This window comes from Geotrypetes seraphini, chromosome 18 (assembly GCF_902459505.1).
Source record: "Geotrypetes seraphini chromosome 18, aGeoSer1.1, whole genome shotgun sequence".
Taxonomy (NCBI): Eukaryota; Metazoa; Chordata; class Amphibia; order Gymnophiona; family Dermophiidae; genus Geotrypetes; species Geotrypetes seraphini.
The window spans coordinates 26097310-26120730 of NC_047101.1; the positions used below are offsets into that span (position 1 = coordinate 26097310).

General features: G+C 41.1%; 1 protein-coding gene across 4 annotated transcripts in view; it reads right to left on the minus strand.

Annotated features, from left to right (window-relative positions):
* SLC23A1 (solute carrier family 23 member 1) overlaps positions 1 to 23421 on the minus strand; it is a 131090-nt gene that overhangs the window by 26803 nt on the left and 80866 nt on the right. For 3 of the 4 annotated variants that reach the window (XM_033927302.1, XM_033927303.1, XM_033927304.1), the window contains exons 11-12: positions 21559 to 21688; positions 16963 to 17106 (exon numbers count right to left, since the gene is read on the minus strand). In XM_033927302.1, the coding sequence (XP_033783193.1) occupies positions 16963 to 17106; positions 21559 to 21688 (274 nt within the window). The remainder of the gene's footprint in view (positions 1 to 16962; positions 17107 to 21558; positions 21689 to 23421) is intronic. The other variant, XM_033927306.1, reaches the window with a different exon arrangement.

A 23421-nucleotide genomic window follows, 5' to 3' on the forward strand; every position in this document is an offset into this window, starting at 1 on the left:
CCCTCCAAATTACTGACCATATAATTTTCATTTGTATTGTTACCAATATCAAGGATATGTTTATTCAAGTTTATTCATATTATTTGATTGAACGCTTTACCAAAATACAAAGAGTTGTACAAAAGGTAAAAATAAGATTTAAAAAAAAAAAATCACATATACATAATTCGTTACCAGACCTACTTGGGTATTTGCTTTTTAAAGCCACGGGAAACAGAAGGAAAGAGGGGAGGATATACAATTTTAAAGAAAAAGTACATAAAAGGGAAGTACATAAGGAGGGTAGGAAGAAGAGGATTGCTTGCGGAGATGGGGTCTAATAAGAGAACTATTAAAAATCTTAATTTGGAGATAGCTGAAATCGTAAAGTATTACATCTTGGTTGGACAATGTATTTTCAGTTAAAGGCTTCTTTAAAAAGAAGGCTCTTTAAACTGTTTACATGTTTATATTATAGACTTTTGAAGCAGATATTTTGCATCGATTCCCTCTTCTTTGTTTGGTTGAACATATAAATAGACATGATTTAATGGGAATGATTTGGCATGGGTTCAGGAAAAGAAAGCTTGGGATAGGCACCTGGGTCTTTTAGAGAGAGGAAGAGAAAATTGTTACTGCGGATGGGCAGACTGGATGGGCTATTTAGCCTTTATCTGCCATCATGTTTCTATGTTTCTACAAATTTATTATATTTTTTGAAGATATAAACAAAAAAAAGTAGATAATGGTAAGCCAGTTGATATTGTGTAATGGATTTCCAAAAGGCACTTGACAAAGTCCTTCATGACAGAGTCCTTACGAGTCTTAATTTAAAACAGAAACCAGTGCTGCTGACCTGAATTAGGTGTTAGCTGTCTGTGAGCTACAAAGGGTCTGTTTGGAGCAGTCCCCTACAAATCATCACTAATAATAAAACCCTAAGTGCGCATGCGGCCGGCACAGAAATGTTAAAGGGTGCGGTGCATGCATCCATTCAGCGCTAACACCGGGGAGAGAAGGAGGCAGCAGCGACCGAGCTACAGAGCTAGGGGAGGGAAGGCTACAACCACTGCCGCTCCCTTGTTGCACGGTCTTCTCCTCTGCCTCCACTTTCCCCTCTGGGTCAGAGCACTGTTGCAGCTCGCAGGACTCTATATTGATAATGGCTTGCGCTATCTGAAATCTGAGTAATTTCCAGAAGGTCGTAAGCACTGGAATATGAGAAGAAACTTCTTTTCAGATCTAGGGAGCATAGCCAGTCATTGCGGTCTGAGAGGGAATATAAAGTTATCAGAGGCAACATATGAAACTTTTCCACCCAATGGAAATTTGTTCAGGCCCCTGAGGTCTAAAATTGGCTGTAGACCTCTCTTCCCTTTTGGGATGAGGAAATACAGGAAGTAAAACACCAGTTCCTCTGCGGAGGTGAAACTTTTTCTTTGAGAGAAGAGATACCATCTCCCAAAGAAGAAGAGACAACTTTTGAGGGGCGTGGCTTTGGAGCGGACGAGAATGGCTGGGTAGTGGAGTTGCTCTGTGAAGACAAGCTAATTGACAGAGAACATAGCCGGGAAAAAATTTAAGTTTCACTCTGAAAAGTGAGGTAGAGGTGGATTATGGCTTCGGGAAAGCAAAACAAAAATTTGTCTATGAGCCTCACTAATATAAGCCTCTTTACTTAACAGCACTATTGACCCTCCTTTGTCTGCTTTTCTTATAATCAGGTTATCATCAGTAGTCAGAGTCCTAATTTTTCTCAGCCTTACTGATGTTGTAGTAAGTCCTCTCCTTATTATTTGTTGTATTCTTCAAGATATCCATTTCAACCAACTTATGAAATGCAGTAATTAAAGGATCCACCGGACCTGGCGGGACCTTTTTATGGACAGGTTTGAGTGTGATTGGGTTTATGGATGTGAATTTTTTAAGTTTATTACTTTTTGGACTAGATACATTGATGATATTTTTTTGATTTGGGTTGGTGGTCAGGAAAAATTGGAATAATTTTTTATATATTTGAACGCTTGTCATCCTAAAGTTCAATTTACCCATACCTTCAGTACCCATCAGATTTCATTTTTGGATGTATCTGTGGAAATCCGGAATGGTGAATTCCATACTGTAGTATATACAAAACCTACTGATTGTAATTCTACTCTCCACTATTCCAGTGCCCACCCTAGTTCCTTGAAAAAAAGTTTACCCTACTCCCAATTTATACGTATGCGACAAATCTGTTCCACATTAGGTGACTTCAAAAAACAAGCTGCTGTCCTTAAAGAAAAATTCCTGGCTCGGGGCTATCCCCATAAGGTTGTTTCTGCAGCCTATAAAAGAGCATGTTATAGTCATAGGGATTCTCTGTTTGTCCCTAAAAAATCTGGGCCCCAGACATTAGGTGAACAATACATTACGTGCGTTGTGACATATTCTAGTCAATGTCACCAGGTGGTACGTTCTCTGAAGAGACATTGGGGGATTCTGCAAACTTCAGGAATTTTTAAAGCATGCCAATTAAGAATAGCTTTTCGGCGCACTCGGAACCTCAAAGAGATTTTGTGCCCTTCTCAGTTACCTAGCGGTAGATTGAGTGATGCTGGCATTCAGTTGGGTCATAGAGTGTGTGGGGCTTGCCAAATGTGTAAGCTGATGGTATGTACCGACAGATTTTGCAATCCGAAGGATAAGTGTGAATACATTTTGAGGCATACTTCTGATTGCAAAACCTGTGGGGTTGTGTACATCATAAAATGTCCCTGTGATTTAATCTATGTAGGGCAGACCTCTAGGAAATTTACTATAAGGCTTACCGAACATAAAAGTAACATCAAAAATAAAGTAATTGGGGCACCTTTGGCCAAACATTGTATCGATAATAACCATGAGTTTTGGTCTTAAAAAGCTCTGATTTTGGAAGTGGTGATTCCGGGAAGCAGAGGGGGTGATTTCAGGCGCTATCTTGCACAACGAGAACAGCGCTGGATTAATAGATTAGATACCCTTTGGCCCAAGGGTCTGAATAGGTCCTTTGAATGGCAACATTTCTATTAATTGCCATTCTTTGAGTTGTGAAGCGTCCATGTGTCACGTGCTGGTTATGTCAGCACGTTGTTTACGTTACTCAGGATATAAAAAGATGTAGTTGCCATCTTGGCACTGTTTGAAAAGCTGTGACCGAAAGCACTGATGTGAGTGGTGTACTATTTAACTTTTTTTAAAATTCTCTGTGCTATTTAGTTCTTGAGTGTGAATGTATTAATTTCTATATTTATTTTCAGTGTGGATGTATGTGTTAATGTCCCGGTGGCCCTGACGCAGCGGATGTACATAATTCCCGCGAAACGCTGGCCGCGTTGGCAAATGGACATGTATTGAGGTTTTATTATAAAGACTCCGCCAGTGAAGACTACTAAACAAAGCAGATAAGTTTTTGTGGTCTAGTTTTTCAAATCTGGATAATACACACAGTATTTGAAGAAGATTTTTTGAAAAAATATCACAGTTATAGGAATTTGTCTTAAGTTAAACATTAAATTTATTAAAATAAACTAAAAAGTAACACTCTAAAGAGGTATATAGTGGCCAATGATTGGAGCAGGAGCATTCTAACTACGTGGATTGTCTCAGCTTGTGATTACATTGCTGTGCGTAGGCTCCATTTCTGAGGCCGTATAGTATGTCCTAGATGACAAGGACTCAACAATACTGATGTGTATTGTTTCATATAAGTAGTATTTTATACTATTTTTTGCATTTATGTATCAGGCCATGGAGTGGTTTGGTATTGGTTCGGGATTCATACAAATGATTAAAACTCTGTATAGCTCTCCTGTTGCTAGATTATATATCAATAAACAGGGTATACTGCATAAGGATAAAGAATATAAGGTTTCTGCATATGCGGACGATATATTACTTCACTTGAGGAATCCTGAAACAACCATTCCAAATTTATTGGTTTTGATTGAAAGATTTGGAAAGTTTTCAGGATATAAAATAAATTGGACTAAATCAGAAATTCTTCCTTTGAATGTGCATTGCACAAAAGGATTATTTGACTCATTCCCTTTTATATGGAAAGAAGAAGGAATAAAATACTTAGGTATATGGATAAAAAACACGCTTGATGAGACAATTATAATGAATGAAAAAAAGTTTCTATGCAAAAAGTAACAGAGTTATGTGAGCAATGGAATCCTTTGCATTTATCTTGGTGGGGAAGAGTACAAACAGTCAAAATGATGATATTGCCTGTGGTTTGTTATCAAATGGGAATGATACCAGTTTTTTTTCAGGGGTCTTTTTACAAAAAGTTAAACAATATTCTTAGTAAATTTATTTGGCTGGGTAAAGCTGTAAGAATTGCTCTAGTGACTTTACAAAAACCAATTGAGGAGGGAGGGGTAAATTTTCCAAATTTTTTTTTTTTGTTTTAATCAATTTTTATTAGAGTTTTATAATAATGATAAACAATACAAACACCATTTGTAAACCAATCCGTGATGTTACAATCTTTCAACAAAGCATATAAAATAAAAAAAAAGAAGAAAAACAAGGGGAAAAACTCCCAAACATAAATATATCTCAATCCCGCCACCCTACATAAAGTAAACCAATATAATCAATACTATCCCCCATCGAGTAAACACCATGAGGGAGTCCTTTCGTTGTTCCTTCAAAAAGACTCCCAATGAACCACACTACCCTTCACCCTCTATCCCACCCTCCCACCCCACTTGAGTAAATAATTAAATGTGCTGAAATATTTTGTCCCAAGTCCGCCTTTGTAAGTCATAATAACCATAATGCTTAGCAGCTAAACATTCCATCTGTGCAAGTTTTCTCAATTTCTCTACCCATTCCTCTTCTGGTGGAGCAGCTAACTTCTTCCAATATAATGCTATTAAACATTTGGCCGCCGCCAACCCCATTCTGACCAGTTTTGTCTGCCAAGGAACTTCTCTAACATTATGTAACCCTAACAGACAAACTTGAGGTGAAAGTTGCAATGTATCCTGGATCCACAATGTCAAAGATCGTGTAACAATAACCCAAAATTTCTGAATCACCCCACAGTCCCACCAAATATGCATAAAAGATCCAGGGCTCTTACCACATCTCCAGCAAGAGTCTGAAACTTGAGGGTACATAATATGTAACCGTGCAGGTGTGAAGTACCAGCGTGTTAAAATTTTATAAGCATTTTCTTGGACCAATATACAATGAGATGCTTTCTGTACCTCCAAACAAATACGTGACCAATCATCTGCAGAAAGATGCAGCTGGAGGTCCCGTTCCCACTGTTGTTTAAAAGGAAAGGAAATCACCACTCTACCACGCAAGAACTTATAAAGAATGGAAATCGGTCTCGGTACTCTACTCAACAAAAGCCATAAGTTTTCCAAAGATTCAGTCCCCTGGGGATTCCCTTTATCCCAACTTTCCGAGATCATAAAATGTCTCAATTGCATGTATGCAAAAAATTCGCCTCTTAACCCAGGCTTCTTAGTCACCAATGCATCAAAAGTAGGTAAGCATCCCCCAACTAGTACATCTCGAAATGTAAGAATCCCCATAGATTCCCATTTCCGAAACGCCCCCCTTTCTAATCCTGCCATAAACCGCGGTTCCCCCTTAATAGGAGCCAGCGTGGAGACTCCCCTACCACTCTTTTCCCTTTGATATAAAGAACCCCACATCCGTACTAAATGACAAAAGAACGGGTTCCCTTGCCCCTGCAATCGTTCCGGCAGCGAGGAAGAGATCCACAGCCAATTATTCAGTGTACAATGCGGAACATAGCTTTGTTCTATTTGAACCCCAGGTTTAAACACTGCGATCTTCCAATCCAAAATAAAACGGAGTTGTGCAGCCTCGTAATACCAGTGCAAATTGGGTACTGCCCGTCCCCCATCTTCCCTAGCAGACCAAAGTACTTGTTGACTCAACCTGGGATGTTTCCCTTGCCAAATAAAATATCGAAATTCCTTATGCAATAGCTTCAAAAGTCCCCTCGGCACCGCTATGGGCAGCGTTTGGAATAAAAATAATAGACGGGGTAAGATATTCATTTTGACAACAGCTATACGCCCCCACCAGGACAACCACAAACCCTTCCAAGCTTGCAAGTCTCTCCGCACGAAACGCACTATCCTAGAGTAATTGAGATCATAAAGACACGATAAATCAGATGGAATCAAAATACCAAGATACTTAAGATGCCCCAGTACCCGCCTCACCGGAAAGATGGCAGCCAACCTCTGCGCCTCCTCCTCCTCCAAAGAAATATTCAAAAATTCGGACTTGTCCATGTTGATCGTAAAACCAGATAGACCTCTGAATGTCCCAAATACCTCCAACAACCCAGTAAGAGTAGTCTCCGGGTCCGTCACATAAAAAAGAATATCATCTGCAAATAGCGCCAATTTATGTTCCCGATCTCCTATATGAATTCCTCTAACTGCCCCCAAATCCCGTATATAACAAGCCAAAGGTTCTAAATACAAAGCAAACAGTAAAGGGGAGAGTGGACAACCCTGTCGGGTCCCTCTTGTAATAGAGAAGAAATCTGTATAAAGCCCATTAATTTTAATACAAGCCCTCGGTGTCAAATAAAAATTCCTTATCCATTTTTCATACATTCCCCCAATTCCCATCCGTTCCATTACTGCCCACAAAAAGTTCCAATTGACCTGATCAAAGGCCTTTTCAGCGTCTATGGATAATAGGACCATTTTACTATGTTGTTGCTGTGCCTCCCAGATCAAATGTAAAGTTCTACGTATATTGACGCTTCTGGATAAATCCAGCCTGATCAACATGGACAAGTCCCGGTAACACTCGTCCCAATCTCAATGCTAACACCTTCGCCAAAATTTTAGCATCAACATTTAACAATGAGATGGGACGATATGCTCCACACTGCTCTGGGTCCCGTCCCGGTTTCAACAATACTGTGATCCCTGCTTCTCCCATAGTAGATGGCAAAGAGCCCCCGTCTCGCACTCCATTACCAACCCTCACCAACAAGGAAACAATCTGCTCTCTAAAGGTCTTATAGAACACATTCGATAACCCATCTAATCCCGGAGATTTCCCTCCTTTCAAACCCCGTATGACCCCAGACACCTCCCCCTCCGTTATGGGAAGATCCAACCTCTCTTGTTCCAAATCCGAGAGCTTTGGCAAAGGGACCATATCTAGGAAATCTGAAATCTTAGATCCCTCACTCAAGTTGTCCCCACGATACAACTCTGCAAAAAATGTAGTAAACTGGTTATGTATATCCTTATCAGTCCTATATCGAACTCCATCAGTTCCACGAATACTCTGGATAGTAGCAGACATCCTTCGAGCTCGCAAATAGCGGGCAAGCATAGCACTAGACCGATTTCCATTCTCAAACATAGCCTGTTTCAATTGTGTCTTCCTAAAAGCTAAATCCTCCAGTTGCATTTGGTGTAATTCCAATCGAACTTTACTCAAGGCCTCATACACCCTAGGCCTAGGATCTAATTGATGTTGTTTTTCTAAATCCACCAATTGCTCCCTCAATCCCAAAGAGCGTTTAGCTTTGTCCCGTTTTTTACGGGCCCCCCATTTAACAAAAATACCCCGAATAACAGCTTTCAGTGCATCCCAAAGTGTCCCATCCCTTACTTCCCCATTGTCATTTATATATAGATAGTCTACAATAGAATCCTGCACTTCTTGTAATACAATAGGGTCCCCTAAAAGTGATTCATTTAAACGCCAAAACCTGTTGCCTGATTGTATCCTAAGTCCCTTGCATACCACCCAGACAGGAGCGTGATCGGAGATCTGAATGTTACCAATCTCCGCCTCTTGAATCCCGCCCCAAAGATTTCTATGTACCCAAATACCATCTATTCTCGTGTAAGTCTGAGTAGCATTAGAGAAATGAGAATAAGTCTTCTGAGTACCATGTAGCAATCTCCAACAATCCACCAATCCCAATAGATGCATAAACCTAATCAAGGCCTTACTATGACGTCGGAGAACCACTCGTCCCCCTTTGGAGTGATCCAATGATAGATCTGGGCACACATTAAAATCCCCTCCACAAAAAATCGCTCCCTTTGCGAAAGCAGTCAAGTCATCTGTGAGACCAGCATAATAATGTGATTGATCAGTGTTAGGCCCATATATATTAATAATAGTAGTCATTTTATCCTGTATCTTACCCCGTATAGCTAAACAGCGTCCCTCCCTATCTTTGAAAACCTCATCCACCTCCAGCCCTATCCCCTTACGAACCAAAACAGCTAAACCCCCCACCCTTTGTGTGCCTCGAGCCCTATGAGTCCACACTTGATCATAATGTTGAGTGTGCAGCAACCGCTCGTCCCTCGATCTTAAGTGAGTTTCTTGCAGCAAGCATATATCCCACTTCAGCCTATGCAGTTCACGAAAAACTATACTACGCTTTCCAGGGTTATTTAATCCATTAACATTCCACGAGCCTAGGACAAGAGAACTATCATTCCTCAAGTGACCCCCCCTATCCCCACCCCCCCTCCCCCCACTCCCCCCCTCCCTCCCCCCCTGCTGTCTATATGACCCTGACATGCCCAAGATCTGGGCAGCCAAGGAGAAGAAGTAAGGTCTCCCCCCCACAGAAGGCAACTGAGCCCTTTTATACTAGCGTCACTCATCCATACCCCAACAACCACAAATGCCCATTACAATGAACAACATCCGTAATAGTATAAGTAAAATAATAATAATCCCACAGACAATAATTCTTGTCATGGAAAACTCGTACAAAATTCTATACATAACTTCTTTCTGAATATGCAGAATCAAATTAGTCATTTCAAAAATCAATCTATAGAACCCCTGGCAAATGCCAGACTCCCCTAAACCAGGACCGAACGTCCTAGAGAAATACGGGGAGGAAGCAAAGAACAAATGGGTAATAATCCCCTCAATCCATCAGGTCTGATCCTTTAAATGCCGCTTCCCCGCACGTCCAACAGTGGACCAAACTCCAGTAGGACGCTTCTCCGCCTTCTTAGATACAGGCACTGGAACCTCAGGAACATTTTTGCACCCCATTTCCTTCAGGGCTGCCCACGCCTCATCCACATCACCAACACGTTTGGATTTGCCATCAATCGTGATCCATACTCCAAAGGGAAATAACCAGCGGTAGCGATGGCCCTCAGCTCGCAGCAAGTGCGTTATCTGTTGAAAGTTCCGACGTTTTTGCAGAGTGGACCAGGCTAAGTCTTGAAAGATGCCCACCGAGATATTATTCCAGCGGTATTCCTGCTTGCGCCTCGCTATTTGTAGAATGCTTTCTTTAATCCCAAAATCCTGGAAGCAAGCAATAATGTCCTTAGGCCCTGTGTTTCGTGCAGGACCCAAACTGCGGTGTGCCCTCACTAGCACTATTGGATCAGACAGGGAGCCATGTGCTTCAGTGAGTAAATCAGCACAGATCTTTTTCACCACTGCAGCCCCATCCTTATACTCCTCCAGCTCTGGAATGCCCTTAAAACGCAAGTTGCATCTGCGTGATCTATTTTCCAAATCCTCCACCTGAGATTGCAACATCTGGATGGAGGATGGCATTTGATTCAATTCAGCTCGCATATTCAGTAGATCTTGTGTCATCTCCGAAACGCGATCTTCCGTGTCTCCCACCCGACCTCCCAACTCGGCCACCTCAGACCGCAGTTCCGTCATTGCAGCTTTTAAATCCTGGCGAACACCCACCATTTCCTTCTTAAGATCTCGAAACCACTCTTGCAATACTTGGGGGGTGATCGCTTCGACTGGTGCGCTCTCGATGGCAATCTCTTCCTCGTCCGATTCCACGTGCGCCGGCGCCATTTTTTTTTTACATCCCGGCAGTCCGCTACTGCCCGCGGTTGCCGATTTTTCCCCTTCAGGCAAAGGGAATCGAAATTTGTCCAGCTTTTTACGGGTCTCCATCTCCGCTGATGTGCCACAATAGCATAAAGAATATAACTCCTTCGGTCAGAACGCTGCAATTTTAATATTTCTCCCGTGCCTCCACGGAGCTCTCTGTTCAAGCAGCCATCCTGTGAGCTGACGTCACTTCCTCTCTCAATTTTCCAAATTTTTATAGGTTTCATCAATCCTATATCTTGCGCCAAGGTATGTATTGGATCCTCCCAGAACTCATGGAGAAGCTTCCAGATTGGTTATGGTTGGAGTGGCAGCTCATGTCTCCTATTAGGCTTTGTCATTTGCTTAGTATTAAAATGCCTAGAATAAGGAAAAGTAATAGGATATTAATGGACACATGGACAACATTAAAGTATGTTAACAACTTAACTCCTATTACTATTCAAAAATCTACTTGTCAAAATATATGGCTGAACTCCAAGATACAAATAGGCGGTTTTATGATTGTCTGGAAGGATTGGATTGAAGCAGGAATACGTACTTTAAATGATGTTATTAATGATGGTAAATTGCTGGAGTTTTCACAATTGCAACATAAATTTGGTCTTAATAAAAAACAAAGTTATAAGTGGTTGCAATTGAAGCAGGCCATTCAGGCAGGGTTCCCTGAATGGAAGTCTTTAAATACTCATTTTACTCTAGAATTCTTATGCTTCCAGGCAGATTTTATGGGTCACCAGGCCGCGCAGTGGTATAAAACATTATCTGGCTATTTAAATAAAAAACCAAGGACTGTACTTAGAGATATTTGGAGCATTGAGATTAAGCATCAAATTAATGCATCTCAATGGCCACGTATTTGGTCTTGGAGGATAAGATGTACATTGTCTGCGTCTATGAGGCAAACGTGGTTTTTCCTGTTGCATAGAGCACTCTAGACCCCTGTTCGTTTACAAAAATTGGATTGCTCTAAGTCTAATAGATGTTGGCACTGTCATCTTGAGGCTGGAACCCTAGATCATTTATTATTTTATTGTCCTCTTATTAATAATTTTTTGAAATTGATCTGGGGTCAAATAAATTGTATGTTAGAGAATCCTGTGGCCTTATCATATGACACAGTTTTGTTTGGAATGTCTATGAGGGCCAAAAGTCAAATTTCAGAAAGGACTACAGGGTGAAATTGAAAGAAGCCAAGAGAGAGATACGTTTGGCGAAGGCACAGGCGGAAGAACAAATGACTAAAAATGTAAAAAAGGGAGAGAAAAATTTTTTCAGATATATTAGTGAAAGGAGGAAGATAAAAAATGGAATTGCTAGGCTAAAAGATGCTGGGAACAAATATGTGGAGAGTGATGAGGAGAAAGCAAATGTGCTAAACAAATACTTCTGTTCTGTGTTCACAGAAGAAAATCCTGGAGAAGGACCGAGATTGTCCGGCAAAGTTACACGAGAAAATGGAGTAGATTCTGTGCCGTTCACGGAGGAGGGTGTTTATGAGCAACTTGAAAAACTGAAGGTGGACAAAGCGATGGGACCAGACGGGATCCATCCCAGGATACTAAGGGAACTCAGAGAGGTTCTGGCGAGTCCTATTAAAGACTTGTTCAACAAATCTCTGGAGACGGGAGTGATTCCTGGGGATTGGAGGAGAGCGGATGTGGTCCCTATTCATAAAAGTGGTCACAAGGATGAAGCAGGAAACTACAGGCCGGTGAGCCTCACTTCAGTTGTTGGAAAAATAATGGAAGTGTTGCTGAAAGAAAGGATAGTATATTTTCTTGAATCTAATGGGTTACAGGATCCGAGGCAACATGGCTTTACAAAAGGTAAATCGTGCCAAACAAACCTGATTGAATTTTTTGATTGGGTGACCAGAGAGCTGGATCGAGGACATATGCTAGATGTAATTTACTTGGATTTCAGCAAAGCCTTTGATACAGTTCCTCATAGGAGGCTGTTGAACAAACTTGAAGGGCTGAAGTTAGGACCCAAAGTGGTGAACTGGGTCAGAAACTGGCTGTCGGACAGACGCCAGAGGGTGGTGGTTAATGGAAGTCGCTCGAAGGAAGGAAAGGTGACTAGTGGAGTCCCTCAGGGTTCGGTGCTGGGGCCAATCCTGTTCAATATGTATGTAAGTGACATTGCTGAAGGGTTAGAAGGAAAAGTGTGCCTTTTTGCAGATGATACCAAGATTTGTAACAGAGTAGACACCGTAGAGGGAGTGGAAAATATGAAAAAGGATCTGCAAAAGTTAGAGGAATGGTCTAATGCCTGGCAACTAAAATTCAATGCAAAGAAATGCAGAGTAATGCATTTGGGGATTAATAATAGGAAGGAACCGTATATGCTGGGAGGAGAGAAGCTGTTATGCACGGACGGGGAGAGGGACCTTGGGGTGATAGTGTCCGAAGATCTAAAGGCGAAAAAACAGTGTGACAAGGCAGTGGCTGCTGCCAGAAGGATTCTGGGCTGTATAAAGAGAGGCGTAGTCAGTAGAAGGAAGAAGGTGTTGATGCCCCTGTACAGGTCATTGGTGAGGCCCCACTTGGAGTATTGTGTTCAGTTTTGGAGACCGTATCTGGCGAAAGATGTAAGAAGACTTGAGGCGGTCCAGAGGAGGGCGACGAAAATGATAGGAGGCTTGCGCCAGAAGACGTATGAGGAGAGACTGGAAGCCCTGAATATGTATACCCTAGAGGAAAGGAGAGACAGGGGAGATATGATTCAGACGTTCAAATACTTAAAGGGTATTAACGTAGAACAAAATCTTTTCCAGAGAAAGGAAAATGGTAAAACCAGAGGACATAATTTGAGGTTGAGGGGTGGTAGATTCAGGAGCAATGTTAGGAAATTCTACTTTACGGAGAGGGTGGTGGATGCCTGGAATGCGCTCCCGAGAGAGGTGGTGGAGAGTAAAACTGTGACTGAGTTCAAAGAAGCGTGGGATGAACACAGAAGATTTAGAATCAGAAAATAATATTAAAGATTGAACTAGGCCAGTTACTGGGCAGACTTGTACGGTCTGTGTCTGTGCATGGCCGTTTGGAGGAGGATGGGCAGGGGAGGGCTTCAATGGCTGGGAGGGTGTAGATGGGCTGGAGTAAGTCTTAACAGAGATTTCGGCAGTTGGAACCCAAGCAAGTACCGGGAAAAGCTTTGGATTCTCGCCCAGAAATAGCTAAGAAGAAAAAAAAAAAAAAAATTTAAATTGAATCAGGTTGGGCAGACTGGATGGACCATTCGGGTCTTTATCTGCCGTCATCTACTATGTTACTATGTTACTATGTTCATCAAATAATAATAAATTGTTAATGATTTTAACAGGAGTTGCCATCCAACAAATAACACATAACTAGAAAGACTATAGAGGAATGAATTACTGTTTTTGGTGGCGTTCGGTGTGTCAGGTGTATGAAATGGAAAAAACATTGGCGATTAAGAGAGGTTATTATAAGAAATTTAAAGAGGTGTGGGGACCATTAATTGATTACTATAATAAATAATTGTATTCATCCCCATTTAGTTTGTATAGGGTGGGAGGGTGGATGGGTAGGTTTTATAAAATTGAGATGGGTAATATTCGGAAAGGGAGGGAAGGGAAGTAATATGTGGTATAAAATGATTGTAGAGATACAAGTGAAGAATGTATAATATGACTTGATTTATTGTACACTTGTTTGCATAATGTAAAAAGGAATAAAGATATTAAAAAAAAAAAAAAAGAAGAGACAACTTGAAAAGAGACTTTTTTGGACATTAGGAGCTTTAGAGGGACATAATAAAAAAAATGCGTCTAAGTCCATTTTGGGCCTAGGGCGCTAGTCACCCAAAGTCGGCAGCATCTAAAGTACATTCTCAAAAATTACATCCAAATTATTTTTGCGGGGAAAATCATCTACTTCTACGTCCAGGCGTTTGATCATCCAGACCGCCAAGTCATCTATCTTTATAACACATTCTCGTCCAAAAAATCATCCAAGTCCCAAATACCTAGAAACAGACCTTTTGGACATGGGAGAGAAACAACAACGTGATGGACTGGCCATCCAAACATGGGAACAGAGTAGTGGGGCACCTTACAGGGCACTGCTGTGAACTTCACGAAAAGGGTGCTACATAAACATCTCACTACAACTCCCTTGCAGGTCATGGTGAGCCCCCCCAAAACCTACTATACTCACCTGTCTACCACCACAATAGCCCTTATGGCTGAAGGTGACCCCTGTATGGCAGTACAGTAGGGTTTTGGTGGACTCACATTTTTTTTACCATGAATGCAGTGGTTAGAGTGGCTTATGGGCCTGGATCCTTCTCTCTATGGTCAAGTAGCCCCCCCCCCCTCCCCGACTACTTAAGCTACCTCTGTGCAGCTGTACTAGGCTTTCCTATCCCAGGTGCTGATGTTCTGGAGGCAGGTATGTACGTTTTTATTCCGATTTTTATGGTGGGGGGGAGCAGTGATCACTGAGGGTGTATGTGGAGGTCTGTACTTTGTCCCTTCAGTGGTTATCTAGTCACTTTGTATACCTTCTGGGTACTTATACCTGTTTTTAGATTGCCTAAGTCACAACATATAAGTTCTGTCCACCCAGTCTCGTCAAACTTTCGATCATCGCTGCAGGATGATAAGTTTGGTCAGCCCACATTCCACCCTAACATAAGAACATAAGAATTGCTGCTGCTGGGTCAAACCAGTGGTCCATCATGCCCAGCAGTCTGCTCACGCGGGGGCCCTCTGGTCAAAGACCAACGCCCTAACTGAGACTAGCCCTATCAGCGTACGTCCTTAGAAACATAGAAACATAGAAGATGAAGGAAGATAAGGGCCATAGCCCACCAGGTCTGCCCACTCTACTGACCCACCCCCAAGTCTACTATCCTAGGGATCCCACTCCTGGTGACAGGTTCCCTTGGCTTAACCCTCTAAGGGATCCCAAATGGGCATCCCATTTGCTCTTAAATTCTTGCACGCTGTTTGCCTCAATCACCTGCACCGGGAGCTCGTTCCAAGGATCAACCACTCTCTCGGTGAAGAAATATTTCCTGGTGTCGCCATGAAATTTCCCGCCCCTGAGTTTGAGCGGATGCCCTCTTGTGGCTGAGGGTCCTTTGAGAAAGAGAATCTCTTCTTCCATCTCGATACGACCGGTAATATACTTAAATGTCTCGATCATGTCTCCTCTCTCCCTACGTTTCTCGAGTGAGTACAGCCGCAAATTTTTCAGCCTTTCCTCGTACGATAGATCCTTGAGCCCCGAGACCATCCTGGTGGCCATCCGTTGCACCGACTCTACTCTCAGCACATCTTTTCGGTAGTGTGGCCTCCAGAATTGCACACAGTATTCCAAATGAGGCCTCACCATGGTTCTGTATAATGGCATTATGACTTCAGGCTTCTGGCTGACGAAACTCCTGCGGATGCAACCTAACAACTGTCTTGCCTTAGATGAAGCCTTCTCCACATGATCAGCAGTTTTCATGTCTGCGCTGATGATCACTCCCAAGTCTCGTTCTGATGAAGTTCTAGCTAAGGTCTCACCATTCAAGGTGTAAGTTCTGCACGGATTTCTGCTGCCGAGGTGCATGATCTTGCATTTCTTAGCGTTGAAGCCCAGCTGCCAGGTTCAGCAGGAACTTGTCTAACTTTGTCTTGAATCCCTGGAGGGTGTTTTCCCCTATGACAGACTCCAGAAGAGCGTTCCAGTTTTCTACCACTCTCTGGGTGAAGAAGAACTTCCTTACGTTTGTACGGAATCTATCTCTTTCAACTTTAGAGAGTGCCCTCTCGTTCTCCCTACCTTATCTACTAAGTCTATCCCCTTCAGTACCTTGAATGTTTCGATCATGTCCCCTCTCAATCTCCACTGTTCGAGGGAGAAGAGGCCCAGTTTCTCTAATCTTTCGCTGTACGGCTAAAACTAGGCCAAGGTACACCTGGTGGGGCCTCCGCATGTGCGGATCACCGGACTTGATGGACTCATGTTCTTATAAGCTGTTTAAAAGTTTATTATCTTCTTTAACAGAAATGCATCTACTTTTTCTATACTGTACTTTGTAAACTTTCTTTAAAAAGTGTTATCTTTTGAAACTTAGGAATTTTCTTTTTCTGAAATAATCCCACCTTCTAAGAGAATGTATTGGAGCTTAGGAGAAGTATTGGAGCTTGGAGAAATGACGTATCAAGTCATTTCAAACAGTATATAAGCAAAGGCCCAACCCTGGTTCTTTGGAGATTCTTTTCCACAAGCATTGTGGGAAAGGATCTTCCTCATACAAATGGGGTTTTGTTATATGAAAATTAATATAATTAATTGTCATTTTAGTTTTAATATAAATTGAATAAATATTACTTTTATTGAAAATGCATACCTTTGTGTGAATTAGTGGCATTGGGGGTAGCTATGTTGGGCTGGGATGCGGTATCCCACACTCAACTCCCAGCTTCCCTTTGAATAGAATATGCTGGTAGAGTGAGGAGATTCTGTGACAAAGCTGAACTGCTTTGAAATCAGCAGTTGTAAGTGTTTATTCTTTACTTCATTATTAAAGAAAGTTGTTCAAGAACTAGAGAATCTGACTGATAACACTAAGATTACCGAAGTAAGGGTTAACTGAAGGGAATCCTCAGAGAAGTGCCAACCTAATTGAGTTCAGCAGTGCATGGCCATGAGGAGTTCTTGCTTTCAGTACAAAACTTGAGGAAATCTATGGTAAAGACTTAGATCCAGCATAATGAAAACCTGTGAGAGACTGTGTGAAAACCTGCAAGAGGCAATGTTTAATTGATGCCAATAATAGCCTCTCAGTAAGTTAATTGTTGACAGTCTTCAGAGTGAGGTCATTGTGATAAAGGTTAAGAGATAATCTAGAGAATGTTCCTATTTGTTTTACAAGAATTTCCATGTCATTTCATTGAGTGTACCCAGGTCTTTGTCACTTTTACCCATTCTACAGCACTCAGAATTTTGTAGACCCCAAACCCTTAGCCATCTACTTTTTGAGATGGGGCAACCAAAATTTCACATAATGCTTTAGGTTTTGCTGCACCAGAGGTCAACACAGAGAGGCATAATTAAAGCTTACCTGTGTTAATGGTGTTTGGATGAGACTCCAGGAAATTTGGAAGCACTACCCCAAAAAACATGGAAAATCCCAAAACAAAAAGATTACGAGATGAGTTCATATCTACGAACTGCAGATTAGAGAGACCAATCGCTGTAATCATTCCTGAAAAATACAGGAAGAAATCAATAACTCAACCAGTCACACACATAAAAGGGCTGTTGAAAAGTTGCATGAACAATGGCACATCTCAGAACGTTCCTGTTGGTGGCATTTGTATGCAGCTGGAGCAGAGTGGTGATTTATATATATAGGGGGACACAAGTTGGTGCCTAGATCCAGCACACTGACGGCCAATTATAGAGTATATATGTATAAATATGTAAATGTAATATTTTGTGGCTATACAAATGGAAAAATTACAACTTGGTGAAAACTGAATCTACATCAGAAAAGGACATCAATATTTCATCTGCCACCTGCCAAGTTCAATCACTTCTTCCTGTTTCTATTCAGTGGTACATAACTGGACAATGCTCTGACTGCCTCTGCACTTAGTGCGGGGGTGGTCTGGGGACAGAGCTGGTCCTTTCATTCATTTTCTATCCCACTCTCCCCAACAAGCTCAGAACAGGTTCCAGTTGTATTTGCAAAACAATATGTTCATCATAACTTGATCTACACAGAGGATCGGTTCCAACATGCATTTCAATATACATTTCTTCTTCATTGTTACTCATATAGCAAGAGGTAAGTTTGTATTCTGTCCCAAAGTGTAGGAATTTGTTTATTGAGAGCGTCTATACTGCTACTAATTACTGAGGAGTTAATTCAGAATGGTTTATATGAGCTTCTACACTACATGAATTTCATAGAGTTACAAAGAGCTTCTGCGAGGCGATACAATACATGGAGCTCTGTGGTGCTGTGATTAGTACTGGCATAATTATGCCATAATCAATCATCCTACTTATATGTACACATTTACCAAATCAATCGCCCTATGTATATATACATATAAACTAGGTTTACTATTGCAGCTAAATACACAATTATCTTTATACATCTCCAAAGGTGGTTGGCAATTTCAACTAATTATCATCTATTTGCACACATCCCTGAAAGTTCTAGTTTCCTCGTAATTTCAATTGAAGTAGTCTGACAAAAGAACAATCTTTATGCCTTTCTTGAATTTTAATTCCTTCAGTAGGGCATTCCACCATGTTGGGGGAACACCATATTTGATTGGTTTAGTGGTTAATATGGTTAGTGGCAATATTCAGATTACTAAATTATTAAGTAAGTGGAAAAAGAACAGCAAAAAGGGTAGCTTAACTTTATCCACAGAACTAGACAGACACCAGTTAATTCCTGGATAGAGGCCTAGGGGATTGTTGTTCTCTTATCCTGATCCCTATCCCCTCATTCATCCCCCAAGGCCAGTATGCCTCAGACCAGCCCCCTCCCCAGCCTACTTTTTCTATCCTAGTAGTCTAATGGGGTCTTATGGGCAAGAGTGATGCCCACTTGCTCCTGTTTGTCATGGCACCATTCTCAAAATGGTCACCGTGACCCCTATCAGCCAGTGTGAATCCTAAGGTTCATGGTTCATCCTTTTTAAGGCCGCTATTTGTGGAACATTTTTGTAGAATGATTCTGCAGCAAATGTAATGAAATTGCTTGGAGGATAGATGGCCTGGGGGAATGCATTGCTTATTCCTAGGATAAGCAGCATAGAATCTGTTTTGCTATTTGGGATCTAGCTAGATGCTTGGGACCTGGATTGGAAACAGGATACTGGGCTTGATGGACCTTTGGTCTGTCCCAGTATGGCAATTCTTATGTTATTATATGTTTTGCTGATTTGTTTCCAAACTGCTTAGATCAACGACTTCATTAATTTTTAATATAGGGTCACTTTGAATTCGAATGAGCTGAAGGAGAGCTGTCAAATATCTCCCCCTGCCACTAGCCAAATGAATTCTCTTATCTATTGAGAAATGTCTTGTCCTTCAAGCATGTGTCTCTTCCTCCCCATCCACTTCCCCCTTTCTCTCTTGAGCCTGGGTAGAGAGGCAGAAGGGCAGAAAGAAATCAGAAAGACAATGGGTGCTGTCCTAGAAGTCTCCAGGAGACACCATTGGTCTCCCCCAAGGTGTTTAATTCAGGAACACTAATTTAGATACACCATATGTGTAATTGATGGCATATGGTCACTGCAAATAAATAAAATAACTTTTCAGTTAGGTGTGGAGGGGAGGCTCAGGGTCTATAAAATATTGAGTGGTGTGGAAAGGGTAGATGTGAATTGCTTGTTCACTCTTTCCAAAAATACTAGAACTAGGGGACATGTATTGAATCTACTAAGTAGTAGATTTAAAACAAACCAGAGAAAATATTTCTTCACACAATGTGTAATTAAACTCTGGAATTCGTTGCCAGAGATTATGGTGAAATCAGTTAGCTTAGCAGGGTTTTTAAAAAGTTTGGATAATTTCCTAAAAGAGACATCCATAGGTCATTGAGATGGCTTGGGGAAATCCACTGTTTATTCCTAGGATAAGCAGCATAAAATCTTACTACTTGGGATCTGGCTAGGTACTTGGGGCCTGGGTTGGCCAATGTTGGAAACAGGATACTGGGCTTGATGGACCTTTGATCTATTCCAGTATTCTTATGATGGAATCTTATGGTCCTATTGAAAATGCCCCTGAGACTAAGACTGAAAACCCCCCAATTGAACAATATTATATGTGTAGGCTACCCATTTTACAAACCTACACTATAAATGCCAACAACAATTTTTATTGGTTTCCATTTTAGAGGTTGAACTACACAATGAGGAATAAATAACTTGACCATATGTCCCATTTTGAACGGGACCATCCCATTTTTAGGTAATCTATCCCGTTGTCCTCAAGCACAGCTTCGGGATGCCAAAATGTCCTGTTTTCAAGGGGTGGGCTCACATACTCTTTTCTCTGTTTACCGTCTCCTGTTTTTCTCCTGCGCTTGCCACCCTGCCCCCTCACCTCTGATTGGGCAGCGCCGTAGTCACTGGCTTCCCATTGGCTCCACCCGTACACTGCTTATCTGGCTGCGGAGCTGAGAGATCGGAGCGTGCAAAGGCGGCAACACTCACTTCCAGATGAAGTGCTTGGCTTGCGCTCTCCCTCTCAGACATAATCGTGGCAGCGGCAGTGACCAAGTCCCGGCTCTACCAAGCAGCTCTGTCCATGTGTGAGCAACAGCCCGGTGAGTTGGGGGGGAAAGGGGCAGCGGAATGGTGCTGCAGGGGCAAGTGGGGCAGCGGGTATGCTCCGGCTTTTGCACCCCTTGAGAAGAGGGGGGCTTCGGGAAGGGTCACACACCACTCCCGCTATGGAGCAAAGTCCTGGGGTTTCATCTAGCACTGGCCTGACAGCTTGAACCTGGGCTTTAGTGTGGCTCTTGTATTCTCTCTTGGGGCCAATGAAGCCTCCTAAGAAGTATATTAGATAAAAGTCCTAGCAAAGTAATGGACAGATATATGTTCATTTGATATTACTTTTGGATTTATGAGATTGTATAAGTATTTTCTCTCATTTTGTGGGCTAGAAAGGAATACCTTATTTTATGATGGGAAATGTTTCATTTGCTATTGTTCTTGTTCTTTATAATTTGACTCCTTTTCTTTATTCCATGTGAATTGTAAATTTGAAAAAGTTGATAAATAAAAAAAAGAAATATGCATTTTCTTGAATACACATACTATTACCTAAAAATTAGTAGATGTCCTGTTTTGAGGAAAAAAATAAATGGTCACATTAGGAATAAAGGAAAATGTAGAAACCTGGCCAAAACAAGCAATTAAAAAAATTCTATGTATGTATTTGGTGCAAGATCCAAAAGTGACAGATGTATAGATTTTTGGCCCGCCCAAGAGATGCCCCACTATAACCCCATGGATTCGCTACAATCTCTACATTGTGTGGATCTCCAGCTTTCTGAAATATTTAAATACTGCTTTTTACACATGGAGATGTTTCTTAAGTAATAGTCTTGGACCTTAAAATTGTGCTTGCAAATATGGCCACACAATCAATTTGCACATACAATTTAACAAGCCAGTTAGCGCTGATAATAATATATTATGGATGATAATTGGCATATGGATCCAAAAAGGAAGAGCGTAGGCAGATCAGGGACGTTCCTGGAATTTATGCTCAGTTTAATAGAATAAGGAAAATTGGCTCCTAATTTAGGCATGTAAACTTACATCAAGTTTTACTTGGTATAAATCCTCATGCCCAAAGTTTGGCACAGATCCCAGGACCACAGGCTATTTTATAAAAGCCCTTCCAGGATTCATAGCATCAGTGTTAATTTTTATTGGAAATCAAATTTGGGTACAATTGATAGAATTGGATCCAAAATCAACTAAACTGAGCTTCCAATTCCTTGGCACTTCACCTAGGACAAAGCTAAGACATGACAGGCTGAAAATAAAATAAGCTCATAGACCATTTTCCATAGTTTGCAGGAACAGGCCCCTTCTTTTTCATGGAAATGGGCTTATTTTCATAGTCTATTAATAAATTTTTATTTGTATCAATATAAATGTCCAATATAACTTACCAAATAATATACAGAACATGCCTCCAAGAATGGGGTCGGGGATGGATGCAAAGAGAGCAGTAAACTTCCCCACGGTTCCTAAGAGAAACATGATTCCAGCTCCATACTGTACCACTCTCCTGCTGCCCACCTGCAACATGGTATTCCAGGTCATTGGCATTCACATGAAGTATTTTTATCAGGGTGGTCAGAAGGTATGATGTGCTATATTCAAAAACAGTCATAAGAACATAAGAATTGCCATACTGGGACAAACCAAAGGTCCATCAAGTCCAGTATCTTGTTTCCAACAGTTGCTAACCCAGGCCCAAATACCTAGCTAGATCCCAAGTAGAACTGATTTTATGCTGCTTATCCACAAAAGCAGTGGATTTCTCTAAGCCATTTCAATAATGACCTATGGACTTCTCTTTTAGGAAATTATCCAAACCTTTAATAAACCTCGTTAAGCTAACTGATTTCACCACATTCTCCAGCAACAAATTCCAGAGTTTAATTACATGTTGTGCTCCCTAGATTAAAACATAAGTGTGACAGGGAACCTAGGGTCTAGGACGAAACATAAAGGCATCAGAAAGGAACGCCATTAAAAATAGGAAAGGATTTCATTCAAACAAAGAGAAAAGACCAAACTTTCCCTACATATAGGATGTGCCAATTGAGTGTATGGACTTTTGAGGAAGCACTGCTGTAAGTTCTACAAACTAAGTATTCATGCTAGTTCTAAATTGATATTAAAAAAAAGACCTGTTCAAGGAACATGGAGTCCAGGCTTGGTAACATTTAGGCTACAAGCCCAAAGAAACTGCTTGACTATCATTCGGGGTACTGAAAGGTCAAGACCCCACCATCTTGCTAACTCGAAGATAAAGAAAATATTAAGACATCGTGTTTATATAGAATTATATTTGGTTATTCAACTTTTAAAGTTCAAAATTTTATTGTAAGTTTCGAAGTACAAAAACAGAAACAAAAATATAACAGACTTCAAGGTGTTCAGCTACAAAAGATTAGTCCATCAGGTTTGGAAAAACATATACATGGGTACTATTATATTTAGTACATTGATAAGTCATACATAGCATAACATATCAAGTAACAACAGTACATTATTTTATGCATTAGTACAATATCTGACTAGTGGAGACCAAATGGAATCATATTTGCAAAGGGCTGAAGACCTTTCCGCCAATACCTTTTCATATTTACCAATTGAACATAAATTATTCCACCATGCATGATATTCAATTTTGGTTAAGTCTTTCCAACAGAATAAAACATTTTGGATCGCTAAGGATAGAATAATGGTCAACAGTCTTCCTTTATCATTGTCTATAGTCGTAGAAAGTCCCTGTGACATTAGTATGAGTATCATATGTAAAAGGTTCCGTAATTTCTAATATAGTACTTATCGTGCTCCATATTCTATCCCAGTATAGTACTAGATGTTTACAGGAAAACAACAAGTGTTCTATTGTACCAACAGACTGATTACAAGACCAGCAGCATGGGGAAGAAGTTGAATCTATCTTATTTGACAATATTGGTGTCCAAACTGCTCTGTGCAATAAAAAGAAAATAGATTGTAGTAATGAGGCAGATCTAATGGATTTGAAAATGACTAACCAGACATTGTTCCAGTCTATAGCTTCCGAAGGAAGACTTAATTCATCCTGCCACTTAATTTTAGGTGTTATGTGTGCATGGGCTTTAGCTGTCTGGATCATTTTGTACCATATCGATGCTTTACATACCTTCAGTGAGAGCTTGCTTAGGAGCACACTTAGACTTGGTTTAGCTACCAGTTTCCGTGGATCTGGTATGGATGACTTTAAACAATGTAAGAGTTGCATCCACTGGAAG